This window comes from Meriones unguiculatus, chromosome 6 (assembly GCF_030254825.1).
Source record: "Meriones unguiculatus strain TT.TT164.6M chromosome 6, Bangor_MerUng_6.1, whole genome shotgun sequence".
Classification (NCBI taxonomy): Eukaryota; Metazoa; Chordata; class Mammalia; order Rodentia; family Muridae; genus Meriones; species Meriones unguiculatus.
This window is the reverse complement of record NC_083354.1, coordinates 13,761,164-13,775,186: the sequence shown is the minus strand read 5'-3', so window position 1 is coordinate 13,775,186 and position 14,023 is coordinate 13,761,164. Positions and strand designations below refer to the sequence as shown.

Sequence of the window (14,023 nt, the reverse complement as noted above, 5' to 3'; positions counted from 1 at the left end):
CAGCTAAGGCATTCCTGTGCCTCGTGTTAATAGCCCTGTACAGAAGTTTAGGCAAAAATACATGATGCAGTTTAGAAATGTGTATTTAAAAAAAAATCACAAGGACTATGTATTTTTCTGCTATTTGAAACATTTATAGGCCTGGTGTGGTGATGCATGCCTGTAATCCCAGCACTTGGGAGGCTGAGGCAGAGTGCAAATTCAAAGCTGGCCTGGGCTACCTAGAGAATCTCAGGCTAACCTGGTCTGCATCTTTAGGCCCTGTCTCAAATATAGCAAACAAATTAAAAATAAACATTTTACATGCTTAGATTTATTTGTTCTTGGTGAATGCTTGTTGAGGTCTTCTGTGTATAATTTTAGTCATGCTTCTTCATGAGGTGGGAAGCCATGAGCTATATCCTGTTGTTGACATCCTTGTTAGAGTCTACAGAAATGTTCTTCTTGATTACATTCTTTATGGTAATGATCTAAGAATGCTATTTTCTCTTTTCAGCATGTCTTCAAATTGGAGCAGGAGGAATATATGAAGGAACAAATTCCTTGGACACTGATAGACTTTTATGATAATCAGCCTTGCATCAATCTTATAGAATCTAAACTGGGCATTCTAGATTTGCTGGATGAGGAGTGTAAGGTGATTATGATTTCCTGGAGTACGTAGCCTGCCCAGATAGATGCATCAAGGGTACAAGACAAGTGGGGGCAAGCAGAGACTCTTCAGTCTGTCACCGTAACAAGTCAGGGGTCACTTTTTCATTCTGAAGGGACACTAGACCCCCAAAGCTTCCCCTTAAATTTTTTGTTGTTGTTATTTAAGTGTGTGTGTGCATGTGTGTGTGATGCACACATGCCATGACATATTGTAAATCAGAACAATTTTCATGAGTCAGTTCTTTCCTTGAGCTGTGAGATCTGGGAATTGTACTTAGGTCCTCAGGCTTACAAAGCACATGCTTTTGCATGCCGAGCCATCTCACTGGCCCCAACTCCAGGGAGTCTAATTAAAATTGAAACTAGGAAAATTTTCCTTCTGTTTTTAGGTGACTACAAATTGACATTAGGTACAGTTGCTACCACTTTTTATCGTTTTAGTTTTAATTTATCTTTAATGTTTTTGTGTAGCAATATGATATATTAAAAGAAATACAAGAAACTACAAAAAATCATTTTGAATAATAGTTCTAAATAGCTAAGTTTTGAATAGTGTCTAGTTCTTTGTTATTGACATAAGTAATAGTGTTTAGCTTTAACATTTAAAGATGTAGCATGTTAGAAAATCAGTGGATCTGCCAATTTATTACTGATTGACCTTAGGCAAATCTATTTTTTTCTTAATCTTTCTTTAGTTTATATACAATAAATCAGAGCTTATCATATAATAGCCCTCATAAGAAGCTAAACTTATTATGTTATTACCTTACCGGGCCACAGAGGAAGACAAAGAAGCCAGTCCTGATGAGACCTGATAGACTAGGGTCAGATGGAAGGGGAGGAAGACCTCCCCTATCATTGGACTGGGGGAGGGGCATAGGAGGAGAAGAGGGAGGGTGGGATTGGGAGGGGAGGACTATGATAGTTGTCATAACAAAAAGTAACAAACTAGTGATGATAAGTGGGAAAAACTGTAAGGAGTATACAGAATGAGGCCACTCAAGTACTTGTCTTTAAAACAGAGAAATATAGTAAAGTTTTTAGAAATGGCCAGAGTCGATGACCAGTTCAAACCTTACTGGGTTAAATTAGTATTTCACTGTGTGTAAATGTTATCTCCATTCAACAAATTTTAAAAAAAGGTATGTCTAATAGTTTTATTTTGTCTTTAACTTGTAAAACCTTTATTGTGTTAAAAATAATTAAGTATTGATTTGACGATTCCTAGTATAGGCAGATTGCTGGGCCACCCCATGGTCTTAGCCATGCTCTTCATCAGTGGCTAGCTTGTGCTGCTGAAAGGAAGAATGAATTCCTACCTTGGACATAGGAACTGGTGTCTATTCCTGATGTACCAGAAGACCATTGGTACTCAGTCATTTCTCTTTCTTTTTTCTCCCAAGATGCCTAAAGGCACAGATGACACATGGGCCCAAAAATTATACAACACACATTTGAACAAATGTGCCCTCTTTGAGAAGCCCCGCATGTCAAACAAAGCTTTCATCATCAAACATTTTGCTGACAAAGTAAGAACACTTTTTGTCTTTTTTCTCTTTAATACTTTTTAATGCTTTAAATTATAATAAAAATCAGTAGTCAAGTCTTATTTTTTCTTTGCAGTGCTTGCTTTCTTTAAGGTCCTTTAAGCAAATCAGTCTTCAGTACTGTCATCTTGCTTTTCTCCTACTTTAATGTCAGTCGATTACATACTAAATAAATATGGGTATTTTGTCTGAAATTTTTTAATCAAGAAACTGAAAACCAAAAAATGTTTTCATAACTCATTTCACAACCAAACCTGATCTCTGACTTAAATTCACATGATATTTGTTTATAATTTTTAGCCTAATTGAAGTGGGTATTTACATGTTTAAGTGTAGAAATATTAATGTTTGTGTAATATATGGTATAGATGACTTTATTAAACTTTTCTGGTAGTATTAAAAATGGTGTATATACATACTAAGTGCAGGCAGAATTCTAAAGGTCTTACAGGTTTCATAATAGAAACTGTATTTTTGTCACCTTTTGTGAAAGCATAGTTTACTTAGCAAGTCAGGAACTGTGTGACCAGTTTACAGCTCAAGGAAGCTGTGGGATAGGCTGTGTTGTGAGCTTTCTGGAGGCCACTTTATAAACAGAGTTTTCTGATTATTTAGTCCTGGCTTGAAACCTTTTGACAACTAAGGTGATCTTAAGAGTATGAGATGTAGAACCCCTTGGGTGGCAAATGGCTGAAGTTGTAGGGTTTCAGACGAGAAGGAATTAATTCTCAAGTAAGCCCACTTTACCAAATTATATAATATTTGCCCTTCTTCTCTATCCATCATCAGTTCCTCACTTCTTCCCATACTCTCTCCACTTGATCTTTTCTCTCCTCAGAGAAGTGGTTCTCAACCTTCCTAATGCTACAACCCTTTAATATTGTGGTGATCTCCAACTATAAAATTATTTCATTGCTACTTCATAACAGTCATTTTACTACTGTTATGAATCCTAATGTAAATATCTGTGTTTTCTGATGGTCTTAGGCGACCTCTTGTAAAAGGGTCATTCCACCACCAAAGGGATCTTTTTTTTTTTTTTTTCAATGCAGTTTATTCAGGAACCTTGAACAATCATCTGACCCTGGGGAAAGCCAGCCCACAGCTTAAATAGCCTCTGGGTAGCCAACCCAGTCGTGCCACGGGGGCAATGCAGATAGGTCCACATACATGGAAGCAAGCCAAATCCTCGGCCTTAGCCAAATGTGGAGTTGTTCGTGACAGAGAGCACTCACCATCGGGAAGGTGGAAGGCGGAAACCAGCTCCATCTTTAAGGCATAGCATTCCGCAGCTCTCTACAGTTCCCCCTTTTTGTTTTAGACGCATCAGGCAAGAGTAGAGGTCTGATCTCTGATATTAGAAATAAATTGGGACTTTGTACAGATGTTCATTTAGGTGTCATCCACCCAAAGAGCATCAGACCCGTCCGATACCCCACCAAAGGGATCTTAACCCACAGGTGAGAACCAGTACCTCAGGGAGACCCTTATGCATGTATGATGGTGAGTTAGCTTAGGCTATGCACTGGGTCAGCCTATGAGGCGCTCTCTTTGGCCTTGGAGGAGGAGATCAGCTTACAAATCTGCTTATCCATGAATCGATAGATTGTTCTGACCTCAGCTTATCAGCAATCACTGTTGCTTAGGAAAGTGGTGTTTGTAAACTTGCTAGAGTTTACATATTTTTATTTTATTCTACTGCTTTTTATTAGGGTTTTTTTTGTTTGTTTGTTTGTTTTTAAGTTAAAATATAATAGATTTTTGTTTTAGGGACAAGGTTTATATACCTAAAGGCTGACCTTAAATTTATTGAGGCCAACCTTGGACTCCTAATCCTCCTGCCTCTACCACATAGGTACTGGAATTACTGGTATGTGCTGTGGATTTTACTTCATCCTTTTTCTTATTTGCCCCCCTCCTCCGGTTCTTTCCACTGTTTCCTGCCCTCCTCTGTGGCGCCCTTTCATACCCCATAGTCTTACTTCTGCCTTCATGTCACATGTTTTCCATTACCTTTTTGTCCCCATTGAGAATGTTTCTTTTCTGTTATGCTCTCTTTTCTAGTTTCATGACCTACATTAATACACGTGCACACACACAAATTAAAATGTAGGATCCATGTATGAGGGAAGATAGGAAGTATTTGTCTTTCTGGTTTGGCTTATTTCACTCAACATAATGATTTCCCCTTGCATCAGTTTTCCTGCAAATGTCGTGATTTCATTTTTTATTGTGTCTGGACGAAACTCTGTTGTATATATGCACCACATTTTCTTTACTCATTCATCTGTTGGTGGACGTAGACTGGTTCCCCTTTTTCCCTGTTACGATAAGTGCAGCAGTAAGCATGGGTGTGCAGATAGCTCTGTGGCAGGACTGAAGAGTCCTTTGCGCACAGCTTCCCAGGCCTACTGTAGTGAGGTGCCACACTTCTCCCTGGGAACGGTACACATCTCTCAGGAAAGACTGATGATGCCACTTGCTAAGAGCTAGTTACAAAGCCTGGGCTTTTGCTGATGGTGACAATATCTTTTCAAAAGTGTTGTCAGTTAAGGAGGTATTTTTCATGTGATTTCAGGTGGAGTACCAGTGTGAAGGCTTTCTTGAAAAGAATAAAGACACTGTTTTTGAAGAACAAATTAAAGTCCTTAAATCAAGCAAGGTAACCACAATAGACTTACTCTCATCAACATATGTTCCATAAAATGTTAATTGCTTCAGCATAAGTCCTTAACACTAATAATGATTTTTTTTAAACAAAAATCTGTTTTATTTACAGTTTTTAATTTGTCAAATGTATGACACTTACTTAATACTTGTCAGGCACAAATAGTGACAAATCAGGGAAAGATCTGACAGAATAGGATACAGCCAACTCTCAGGAGAAGAGAGAGAAAAGGGAAGCTGCTTAAGGGGCAATGCGGAGAGGAGGCAGTTATGCCAGGAGTTTTTAACAGGACAGTATTAGAGAAACAGGTTGTAGAGAAAGAACACAGGTGAAGATGGAGACAGCCAAAGAAAGAGGAGTCAGAAGATTAGAAAAGATTGCTGGGGTTAGTTTGAGGACAAGCAGAGCAATTCAGAGGCTGAGAAAAGGGCCAGATTGAATAAGTCAGCTGGGAGAGGAGTTTGAGCTAAAATAGCTGAATTGAGCCAGCCAGCTGAGAGCTCAGAAGACCAAGAAAGGGTGAGTTTATTCAGCAGTAAGTCTTAGGGGCAGAAAACATTCTAAGCCTAGGTTAGACTGTACAAAGACTAGAAGTTTCCAGGACTAGGCCTAGGTTAGCAGACAGAGGCAATAATTCTCTGAGACAATAACTGAAACAGGTGAATGAAAGTTTCTTTTACAATGATATCATAAGCTAAGATTTTGGAGTACATGACCTCTCACAGAATTGTCTGGATTCTTGTTTCCATACTGTTTTCATATATAGCTACTAGGAAGTAATTGTTCCTCTTTGGAATGTGGCTGTACAAGACCATGTTAAAATAGTTCTTTCGTGTAGCCAACCTTACTAGACTGCAAAACAGGGAATATATTTGTTTGTTTAACAGGCAGCCATTATTATGTTATACTCATCATGAATAACTTCCTTAATTACCCTGATGGGTTTTTTGATTGTTTTGTTGTTTGTTTGATTGTTTGGGTTTTTTTGTTTTTGTTTTGTTTTTTGTTTGTTTGTTTGTTTGTTTTTTGTGATACTGAGGGTTTTGTCTATGGCCTTATGCTTGCCAAAGGAGCACTCTACTGCTAAACTGTATCCCAACCCCTACATTTATGGGATATGAAATCACGTGACTTTGTTTTTCAGTATAAGTGGTCTCATAGGAAATCTTTTTTTCTAAATAATCTGAGATCAGTAAATAGTTGGTGCTTACAAGTGTGACTTAAGCTGCACAAACAATTAATTACTAGTTTCTGGTCCTCCTGTTTCAGTATTGAGTTTCAATACTCAACTGTATTGCCTAGTATCCACTCACTGATTTATGATAATCACCTTTAATCACAGCACTTGTGTGATATACAGAGACAGTGATATCTCTGAGTTTGAGATCAGCCTGATCTGATCTACAGAACTAGTTCCTACGGTGACATAGTGAGACCCCATCAAAAAAAATATGATTATGGTAATTTCACTAAAGTTCCAAATTTCTTGAAATCAAATATAAATACATATAAGATAACAGGGTTTTCTCCTTTTCTATACAATCCAAATTATTTTCTTAAAACCATTAATTCATCACTAACATTTACCTCCTGATATTGAAAGCTTGTTCATAATGCCTTTCTGCTGAGACTCTTGGGACTTTCTGAGTTAGCACTTTCTACTTCAGATACCTCAGACCTGGACTAGTCCTTTGCCTCTGCTGGATAAAACCCCTTGTAGGACTGAGATAATAAACTCAGTCTTTCAATTAATATTTTTCTTATAAAATAATTTTAGTTCAAAGCCAGTTATATGTTAAATTGAAATTTCCTTTGTATTAGTTAGATTTTCAACTTTGCATATAGTAGTTTTGAGTTTGTTCCACCCCAAATATTATTGTAGAATTATTTTGTACTTTTACCATATAGGAACAATTGTTTATTAGAAGCATCTGTCTTCTACAAAGGCTTACATTCTACTTGGGGTTTAGGGTATAAGTTTCTTGTTCCGGTTTGTCTTTCGGGGGAGTATCTCATTTGGTACAGCTTTGAAGTCACTCTATTGCTAAATCTTGTCTGGAACTCATGATCCTCCTATCTCTATCTCCCAAGTGCTGGGATTATAGCTGTATTACCTCCGATACAGTCCTAGAGTATAATTTTCTTTTGCTATTCCTGACTCAGTTCAAGATGCTACCAGAACTATTTCAAGATGATGAGAAGGCCATCAGTCCCACCTCTGCCACCTCTTCAGGGCGTACGCCTCTCACCCGAGTTCCGGTGAAGCCCACCAAAGGCCAACCTGGCCAGACGGCCAAAGAGCACAAGAAAACTGTGGGACATCAGGTGAGTTCAGGTGCTGCCACTGTCGGACTCCTTCCCCTCAGCTTCCACAACCCCTCAGGCCTTCCTTCTTCAGCCTTGAGGACAGGTTCTTCAGGTAAGGAAAGATCAGTGTTTCTGCTGCACAAACAGCAGTGTCCACCGAGACTTTCCCCCACCCCAAACTGATAACTTTCCATCAGCCTTTCCCAAAATAATTTTCTCTGAGTCTCAGTTCCTCTAGTGCATATCAAGTCTCAGACCACTCCTGTCTTTGTTGTGTTATTGGTTGTCTCATCTTTGTATTTATACAAAGCATTTGTCAGCTTCCTCAGTGCAGGAAAGTACCCTGTCCTTCCTCGGATGTGCTGTGCCCTGTGGGCAATGGGAACAGTGCACACATGCTTACTGCCCGAACATGGGCAGGGCTTTGAAAAGAATGCCAGACACCAGTCAGCAGCGTGCATTGCTCCTTGAGACCTTGTGCCAGTGTGGGTAGGAACAGGCCCTGATGTGGGTCCACAGCCTCCAGTCTTGGCCCATGTCCTTAATGATGCTCTCTTTCTGTTTGTCCTTCAGCCTGATCTCTGCTCACTGTTTATACAATATTAAGAAATATGCAGCTTTTTAGTATTATATAGCAGAGTTCATGCCTTACGTGATTAAATGGCCCTATTAGCAAAATTATAAGTCACATATAAAGGAGTTCATAACAGGAAGCTACAGAAAAAGGACCAGAAGGAAGGTACAGGCATATTTAGCAAAATGAACATGTGGAATTTAGGCAAATGAAATTAAAAGATCTAGGTGGCTGGAGAGATGGCTCAGAGGTTAAGAGCACTGTCTGCTCTTCCAGAGGTTCTGAGTTCAACTCCCAGCAACCACATGGTGGCTCACAACCATTTAAAATGAGATCTGGTGCCCTCTTCTGGCATGCAGGCAGAAAACTGTATAAATAATAAATAAATCTTAAAAAAAGAAAAAAGAAAAAGAAAAGCCCTAGAATTCTTGTTTAGCAACCGTCCCTGTGAAGATGGCTTCAAATTCATAGTTTACAAAGTCAACTCCATTTATGTCAAAGGAAGAGAATTTTTAGCAAACAATTCTCACAAAAGTTTAATTTTTATTTAACCCTTTTCCACGCAGTTTCGAAACTCCCTCCACCTGCTTATGGAGACCCTTAACGCCACTACTCCTCACTACGTGCGCTGTATTAAGCCTAATGATTTCAAGTTTCCATTCACGTAAGTCAAACTGAAGTAAGGAGAGAGGCTTCGGGGAAAACCTTTGTTTGCTTGTTTCTTTTTTGAGGCAGGGTTTCTCTGTGTAGTTTTGGCTGTCCTAGACTTGCTTTGTAGACCAGGCTGGCCTCGAACTCACAGCAGTCTGCCTGCCTCTGCCTCCCTGAGTGCTGGGATTAAAGGCATGCTCCTCCACACCCGACACTAGGGAAAATCTTTATGTCTTGTAGAGGGAATCTATTTCTTGAGTAAATTTTTACTTTTCGTTTCCTTTTGACAACATGAAAACAAATTAGCAGTTAGCTTTCTAGGGATTTGAAATTTTGAAACCAACCATGTATTTTTGGTTCTGTTTTTCTGTTTTTGACTCTGTCTCTGTTGGAGATCTTTCTGGCTCTTTATTAATTTGGACATTAGTTAAAAGCATAGCTGGATGGGCTAAAGGTCTCTTTGGCCAAGGCTTACCTGCTACTTTTTATCTGTTGAATCCAGAGAATGTTTATCAAAGTCTCATCCTACTTCAGCTACTAAGTCAAAGGTGAAACCGACTTTCAAGAGAATTTCCAAAATATAAATATTTCTAACTTTAAAAGTAATACATGTATGTTGTTGGAATGGTTTTTAGGAACTAACACCCAGAAAGTTAGCAGTGTGAATTGGCGTATGTGCTGGAATAGTTAGCATTTCTTCTTCTTTTTTTTTTTTTTTTTTTGTGTGTGTGTGTGTGTATGTGTGTGTGTGTGTGACAGACAGACAAACTAGTAAGGAAGGGTTTCATGCTGTAATTGTGGTTTCATCTCTGCTTTTAACATCACTGATTGTATTAATCTCAATTAGTATTTAATTTTAAATATCGATTAGTATTTAAAAACCTACATTTGAATGGATGTAGAATATCTGATGGTGTAGATGGTTTGTAGTCTATTAAATCAGCCACTGTGCATAAGTCATTTAGGTTGTTACAACAATCTTTTTAAAAATGTTTTAATTAAAATATAGTTGCATCCCTTTCCTCCCTTCAGGCCCCACCAGCTACCCTTCTGCAAATCCATCCTCTATCTCGTAACAAGTTTCTAACAAATATGTTTTGCCAAACATTTCTGTACCTCCTTAGGAAAACATGATTCTAGAGGAATTTGTGGCTCCAAGGATCAAGTATATTGATTTGATCATTGTGCATATGTATTAAAATACCGCATTTTACCCCATAAGTAATCACAAATACCATATATGAAATGCACTTATATTAGCAAACCTCATCTCTTACCAACAACCCAAGACGTGAGAAGACTGTGTAGGAATGGGCTTGGATTGATACTTAGAGCTCAGTTACCAGATCACAGGAGCAGTTACCTGACTAGAAGAAGGACTTTCTATTGCTTCTTTTGGTGTCATTTTATTAATATGCCATTTTTAGTGTCTTAGTTCATTTTCTTTTTGACATAACAAAAATGCCATGACCAAGGCAGCTTATAAAAAAACTACTTTGGGCTCATGGTTATAGAGGGTTAGAGTCCATGACCATCATTGCGGGGATGGTAGCAGACAGGCAGGTAAGGTGCTCAACCAGCACTGGGAGCTTACATTTTGATTAACAAGTAGGAGGCAGAAAAAGACAGGGAGAGCTTTGAAACCCTAGTGACCAGGGTCAGATGAAAGGGGAGGGGGTCCTCCCCAATCAGTGGACTTGGAAAGGGGCAGGGAGGAGATGAGGGAGGGAGGGTGGGAATGGGAGGGAATGAGGGAGTGGGATACAACTAGGATACAGAGTTAACAAAATGTAACTAATAATAAAAAGAAAAAAAATTGGGTGAATCAATGTTCAAACATTACCCTAATTTTTAAAATGTAAATAGGCAAAATATAAAGAAAGAAAAAATAAATCCATATTCCAACTGTCAAAAAAAAAAAAAAGAAAGAAAGAAACCCTAGTGACATACCTTCTCCAACAAGGCCACACCTCCTAATTGTTCCTAAGCATTTCCACCAAATAGGGACCAAGCATTCAAATATATTAGCGTATAGGGACTATTCTCATTCAAACCACCATATTTAGGATTAAATAAATGTGAAAAGTAATACAAAATAAATATTTTTTCATTGCTTTGGCTACTGCAAATGCTTCATATGTACACAGTAAGTAGCTAGTAGAACAACAAAGTTGTTTTTTTAAATAACTGAATGGGGCATGTTTAATTTATCCTCTCAGGTTCAGTCTTTATCTTAGGGGAGGTCCATGTACTGAGCTGATGAAATCTGAGCATTTTCAGTCAGGCCATAATTATGCCCTCATTACAGGATGGGCAAAGTTAGGGAGAATCTATCTTCTTTCTTTTTAGTATACTCAGCGGACTTTCTTATGAGACTGTAGTATGTGAACTGGAGGAAATATCTACAGCTCTTTTATTTCTATGCCAAATGTCTCTTCCCTATTATTTTATGGATTTTCCATTTGATCACTGTTCCAGCCTTTAAATGCATTCTTTTATAGTTTATCTACTTGACTCTTGACAAAAGAATTTAACCCTTGGCAGTCTGAGTCTTTTGTGGGCTAACAGCCTTTGCTGCTCCCTGCAGATTTGATGAGAAGAGGGCAGTGCAGCAGCTGAGAGCATGTGGTGTCCTGGAGACCATCCGAATCAGCGCAGCAGGCTTTCCCTCACGGTGAGCACAGTCTTCAAATGTTGGGAAGCCTTCTGGGAGCAATTCTTCAACCTGTAAGCTGATATGGGCTTCTTTTCTAGGTGGACTTACCAAGAGTTTTTCAGCCGGTACCGGGTCCTAATGAAGCAAAAAGATGTGCTGGGAGATAGGAAGCAAACATGCAAGAATGTATTAGAGAAGCTGATATTGGTGAGAATAGTTTTCACTTAACTGTTTCTGAAAAGGTCTGGTCATTCTGAGCAGCAAAAGCCCTACAAACGTCTTTGTTAAACACCATAACCCAGATTATTTGGTGATGGATAAGTTGGGAAATGCCAGGCATAGAGGTCAGGTGAAACTCACTGTGTTTAGTGTGCTAGAAGTAATACGGATGCTGTTAGCCACCATCAGAAAACTGTTGTAAAGGCTGGACTCAGGTCTGAGATACAGCCCCTTTAGACAGTTTAATCACTGTCAACAAAAATCTTCTTAGTACTTAGTTATAGAAAACAGTGGATATAATTGAGGAAAAGTCCATTTTTATTTTAAAGAGAAGTGTTTTAAAGATGAGCATGCAGATTATATCTACATCAAATACTGAGTGAGGACTCGAGAAATGGTGCAATACAAGAGTCAGGCTTGAACCCAGAGTTCAGTTCCCAGGACCCATGTAGGCCAACACCTCTGGCCTTTTCAGTCCCTCACACTTCCACACAGATATCCACTGAAAGACATACATGCATGCATATGACTGAAAATCTTAAAATAAGAAACATGACAAAAATGCAGAGGAAGCAGGGGAGAAACCAAAGGAAGGGAAAACCATATCCAGTTATGAGAAGGAAGAATAATTTCATGAGGTGTGGGATGTAAATCAGATCCTGAAGAATGGGTAAGTTTGGATAAACATGGAAATAAGGTATAAAGAAGAAGAAAAATACAGGATTTGATAAGGTGGCTGGAGAAATGCTCAAGAGCTCCTGCTGCTTTTGCAGAGGACTTCTTGAGTCCGGTTCCTAGCACCCACATTGGGTAGCTCGCAACTGTATCTCCAGCTCCTGGAGATCCAGTGCCTTCTTCTGACTTACGTGGCCACCCGTACCCACGTGACATACACTCATGTAGACACATACATAATAAAATAAATCTTTAGGGCTAGAGAGATGGCTCTGCAATTAATAGTACTTCCCATTCTCACAGAGAACCTAGGTTTGGTTCCCAGCACCCATATGCATCTCACAACCATCCTTCGAGTTCCAAGGGATCTAGCACCTTCCTTTGGACCCACAGACGCTAGTCACGCACAACGCGCACATTGTGCGCATGCAGGCAGAACACTCACACACGGAATCAAAGCAGAAAGAAGCAGTAAGGTGGCCTCTTACAGGGTCAGAGCGTGTATGAGACAGGGCTGTTGGGGACAGGTGATGGGGCTATAGACGGGCTTGTGTGCCGGTGGAGAAGCTCTCAAACTGTTCTGTGTAGTCACCTGGAGGGTTTGCCAGGTACGGATTGCTTTCTTCTACCCTACAGTTTCTGGTTCAGTAGATCTGGGATGGGCCCAGTAATTTAACACCCCTTTCCCCTCTCTACCCTGTAGATAGAACACAGGGCTTTACATATGCCAGGCAAGTATTTTTCCACTGAGCTAAACCCTTATAATTTGCATTTTTAACATTTCCCTGGACCTGCACAGTACACAGAGGAAATCTGAGTCTTGATGAGTTTGAGATTCATGAAAAGGCTGTTTTAAAATTAATTTTCCTTTCACCTCACTATGAAGTAATTAGTCATAATTACTAGCTATTAATTATGTGTAACTGTTCTTTGATAATGTTTTTTTTTTTTCCTTTGAGAAAACTAATGATCCCATTTTAGTAATGTTTTTTAAGATCTAGTGTGGTTATTTTTTTTTTTAGTTTGGCCCGACTCCTTTCTGAGTTGGGTTCAGATGGGAACCTGGAACAGGAAACTGACACAGTCATGCTCCTGCCTCCTCACTCAGACCACTCCAGGCCTGGATCAGTGGAGGCAGGGGTAGTAGCTGAGGTAGGGTGGGGCAGTGGGAGAGGACCTGGCTAGGGTTCCTCTGTGAACATTATTAAATAATTTTAGACTTTTCAGACATATGTTACAGATTCTGGAATTTTTTAATTTCATGGTTAAGGGGATATGTGCTCACAGCAAAAACTGAGTTTCTCTAGTTTTGCTTAGAATTTCAGACACAGAAGTGATTAATATATGTAAATTCTACACTTTTTTGATATGAAAATGATTAATGATTTGCATGCTTGCATCTGAGGTAAAGCACCTCAACCAATGCATGTCTCCATTTACTATACAGCTCTGCTTATGCACAAAAGTCAGTGCAGTATATATTATTGTATTGTTTATGAAGGAAGTTGACAGTCGGGACAGGTTGCAGACACATTTATGAGGTTGTATCTATTTTGAGATGCTGTTGAAGTGATAACTATGTAGAAGCACACCCTTAATAGGAACACAGGGATTTGGAAGGATTGGTTGTTGGTTTGTTTTTAACTTTTTGTGTGTGTGCTTTTCTTCCTGCCTTATTCTTCACACTGGTGTTTTTGTTTCTTCAGCTGCTCAAGGATTATACAGCCTGATGTAATCTTACAGCAAGTCAGTCAAAGGGAGTGTCAACATCTCCATTTCCTTGAGATGTTTAAAATCCAGACAAGCAAATAATAGCTGCATAGAACCCACAACCAGTTTTGGGCCTCAGATAATAATTCCAGGTAGAATAATTCTGGAAAATAACTCTTAGGCTAGCATTTTCTCTAAAATCCTTTCTGTTTACACAACTTAAAAAAGATCAAGAATCTGGCTCCATTAGTTTATGGAAATGTAGCCCAGGTTTTAGACGATAGATTCATCCTTTTACTGATTCTGCTTCTGGATTTTTTTTCCCCATCTTGAATTTCCTTTATAAGGTCATTATTTCTCCT

At 39.0% G+C, this 14,023-nt stretch overlaps 1 protein-coding gene across 4 annotated transcripts in view; it reads left to right on the top strand.

Annotated features, from left to right (window-relative positions):
- Myo5a (myosin VA) overlaps positions 1 to 14,023 on the top strand; it is a 157,286-nt gene that overhangs the window by 84,873 nt on the left and 58,390 nt on the right. For all 4 annotated transcript variants that reach the window (XM_060384753.1, XM_060384752.1, XM_060384751.1 and 1 more), the window contains exons 12-18: positions 497 to 637; positions 2,058 to 2,183; positions 4,780 to 4,863; positions 7,033 to 7,194; positions 8,317 to 8,414; positions 10,989 to 11,075; positions 11,156 to 11,264. In XM_060384753.1, the coding sequence (XP_060240736.1) occupies positions 497 to 637; positions 2,058 to 2,183; positions 4,780 to 4,863; positions 7,033 to 7,194; positions 8,317 to 8,414; positions 10,989 to 11,075; positions 11,156 to 11,264 (807 nt within the window). The remainder of the gene's footprint in view (positions 1 to 496; positions 638 to 2,057; positions 2,184 to 4,779; positions 4,864 to 7,032; positions 7,195 to 8,316; positions 8,415 to 10,988; positions 11,076 to 11,155; positions 11,265 to 14,023) is intronic.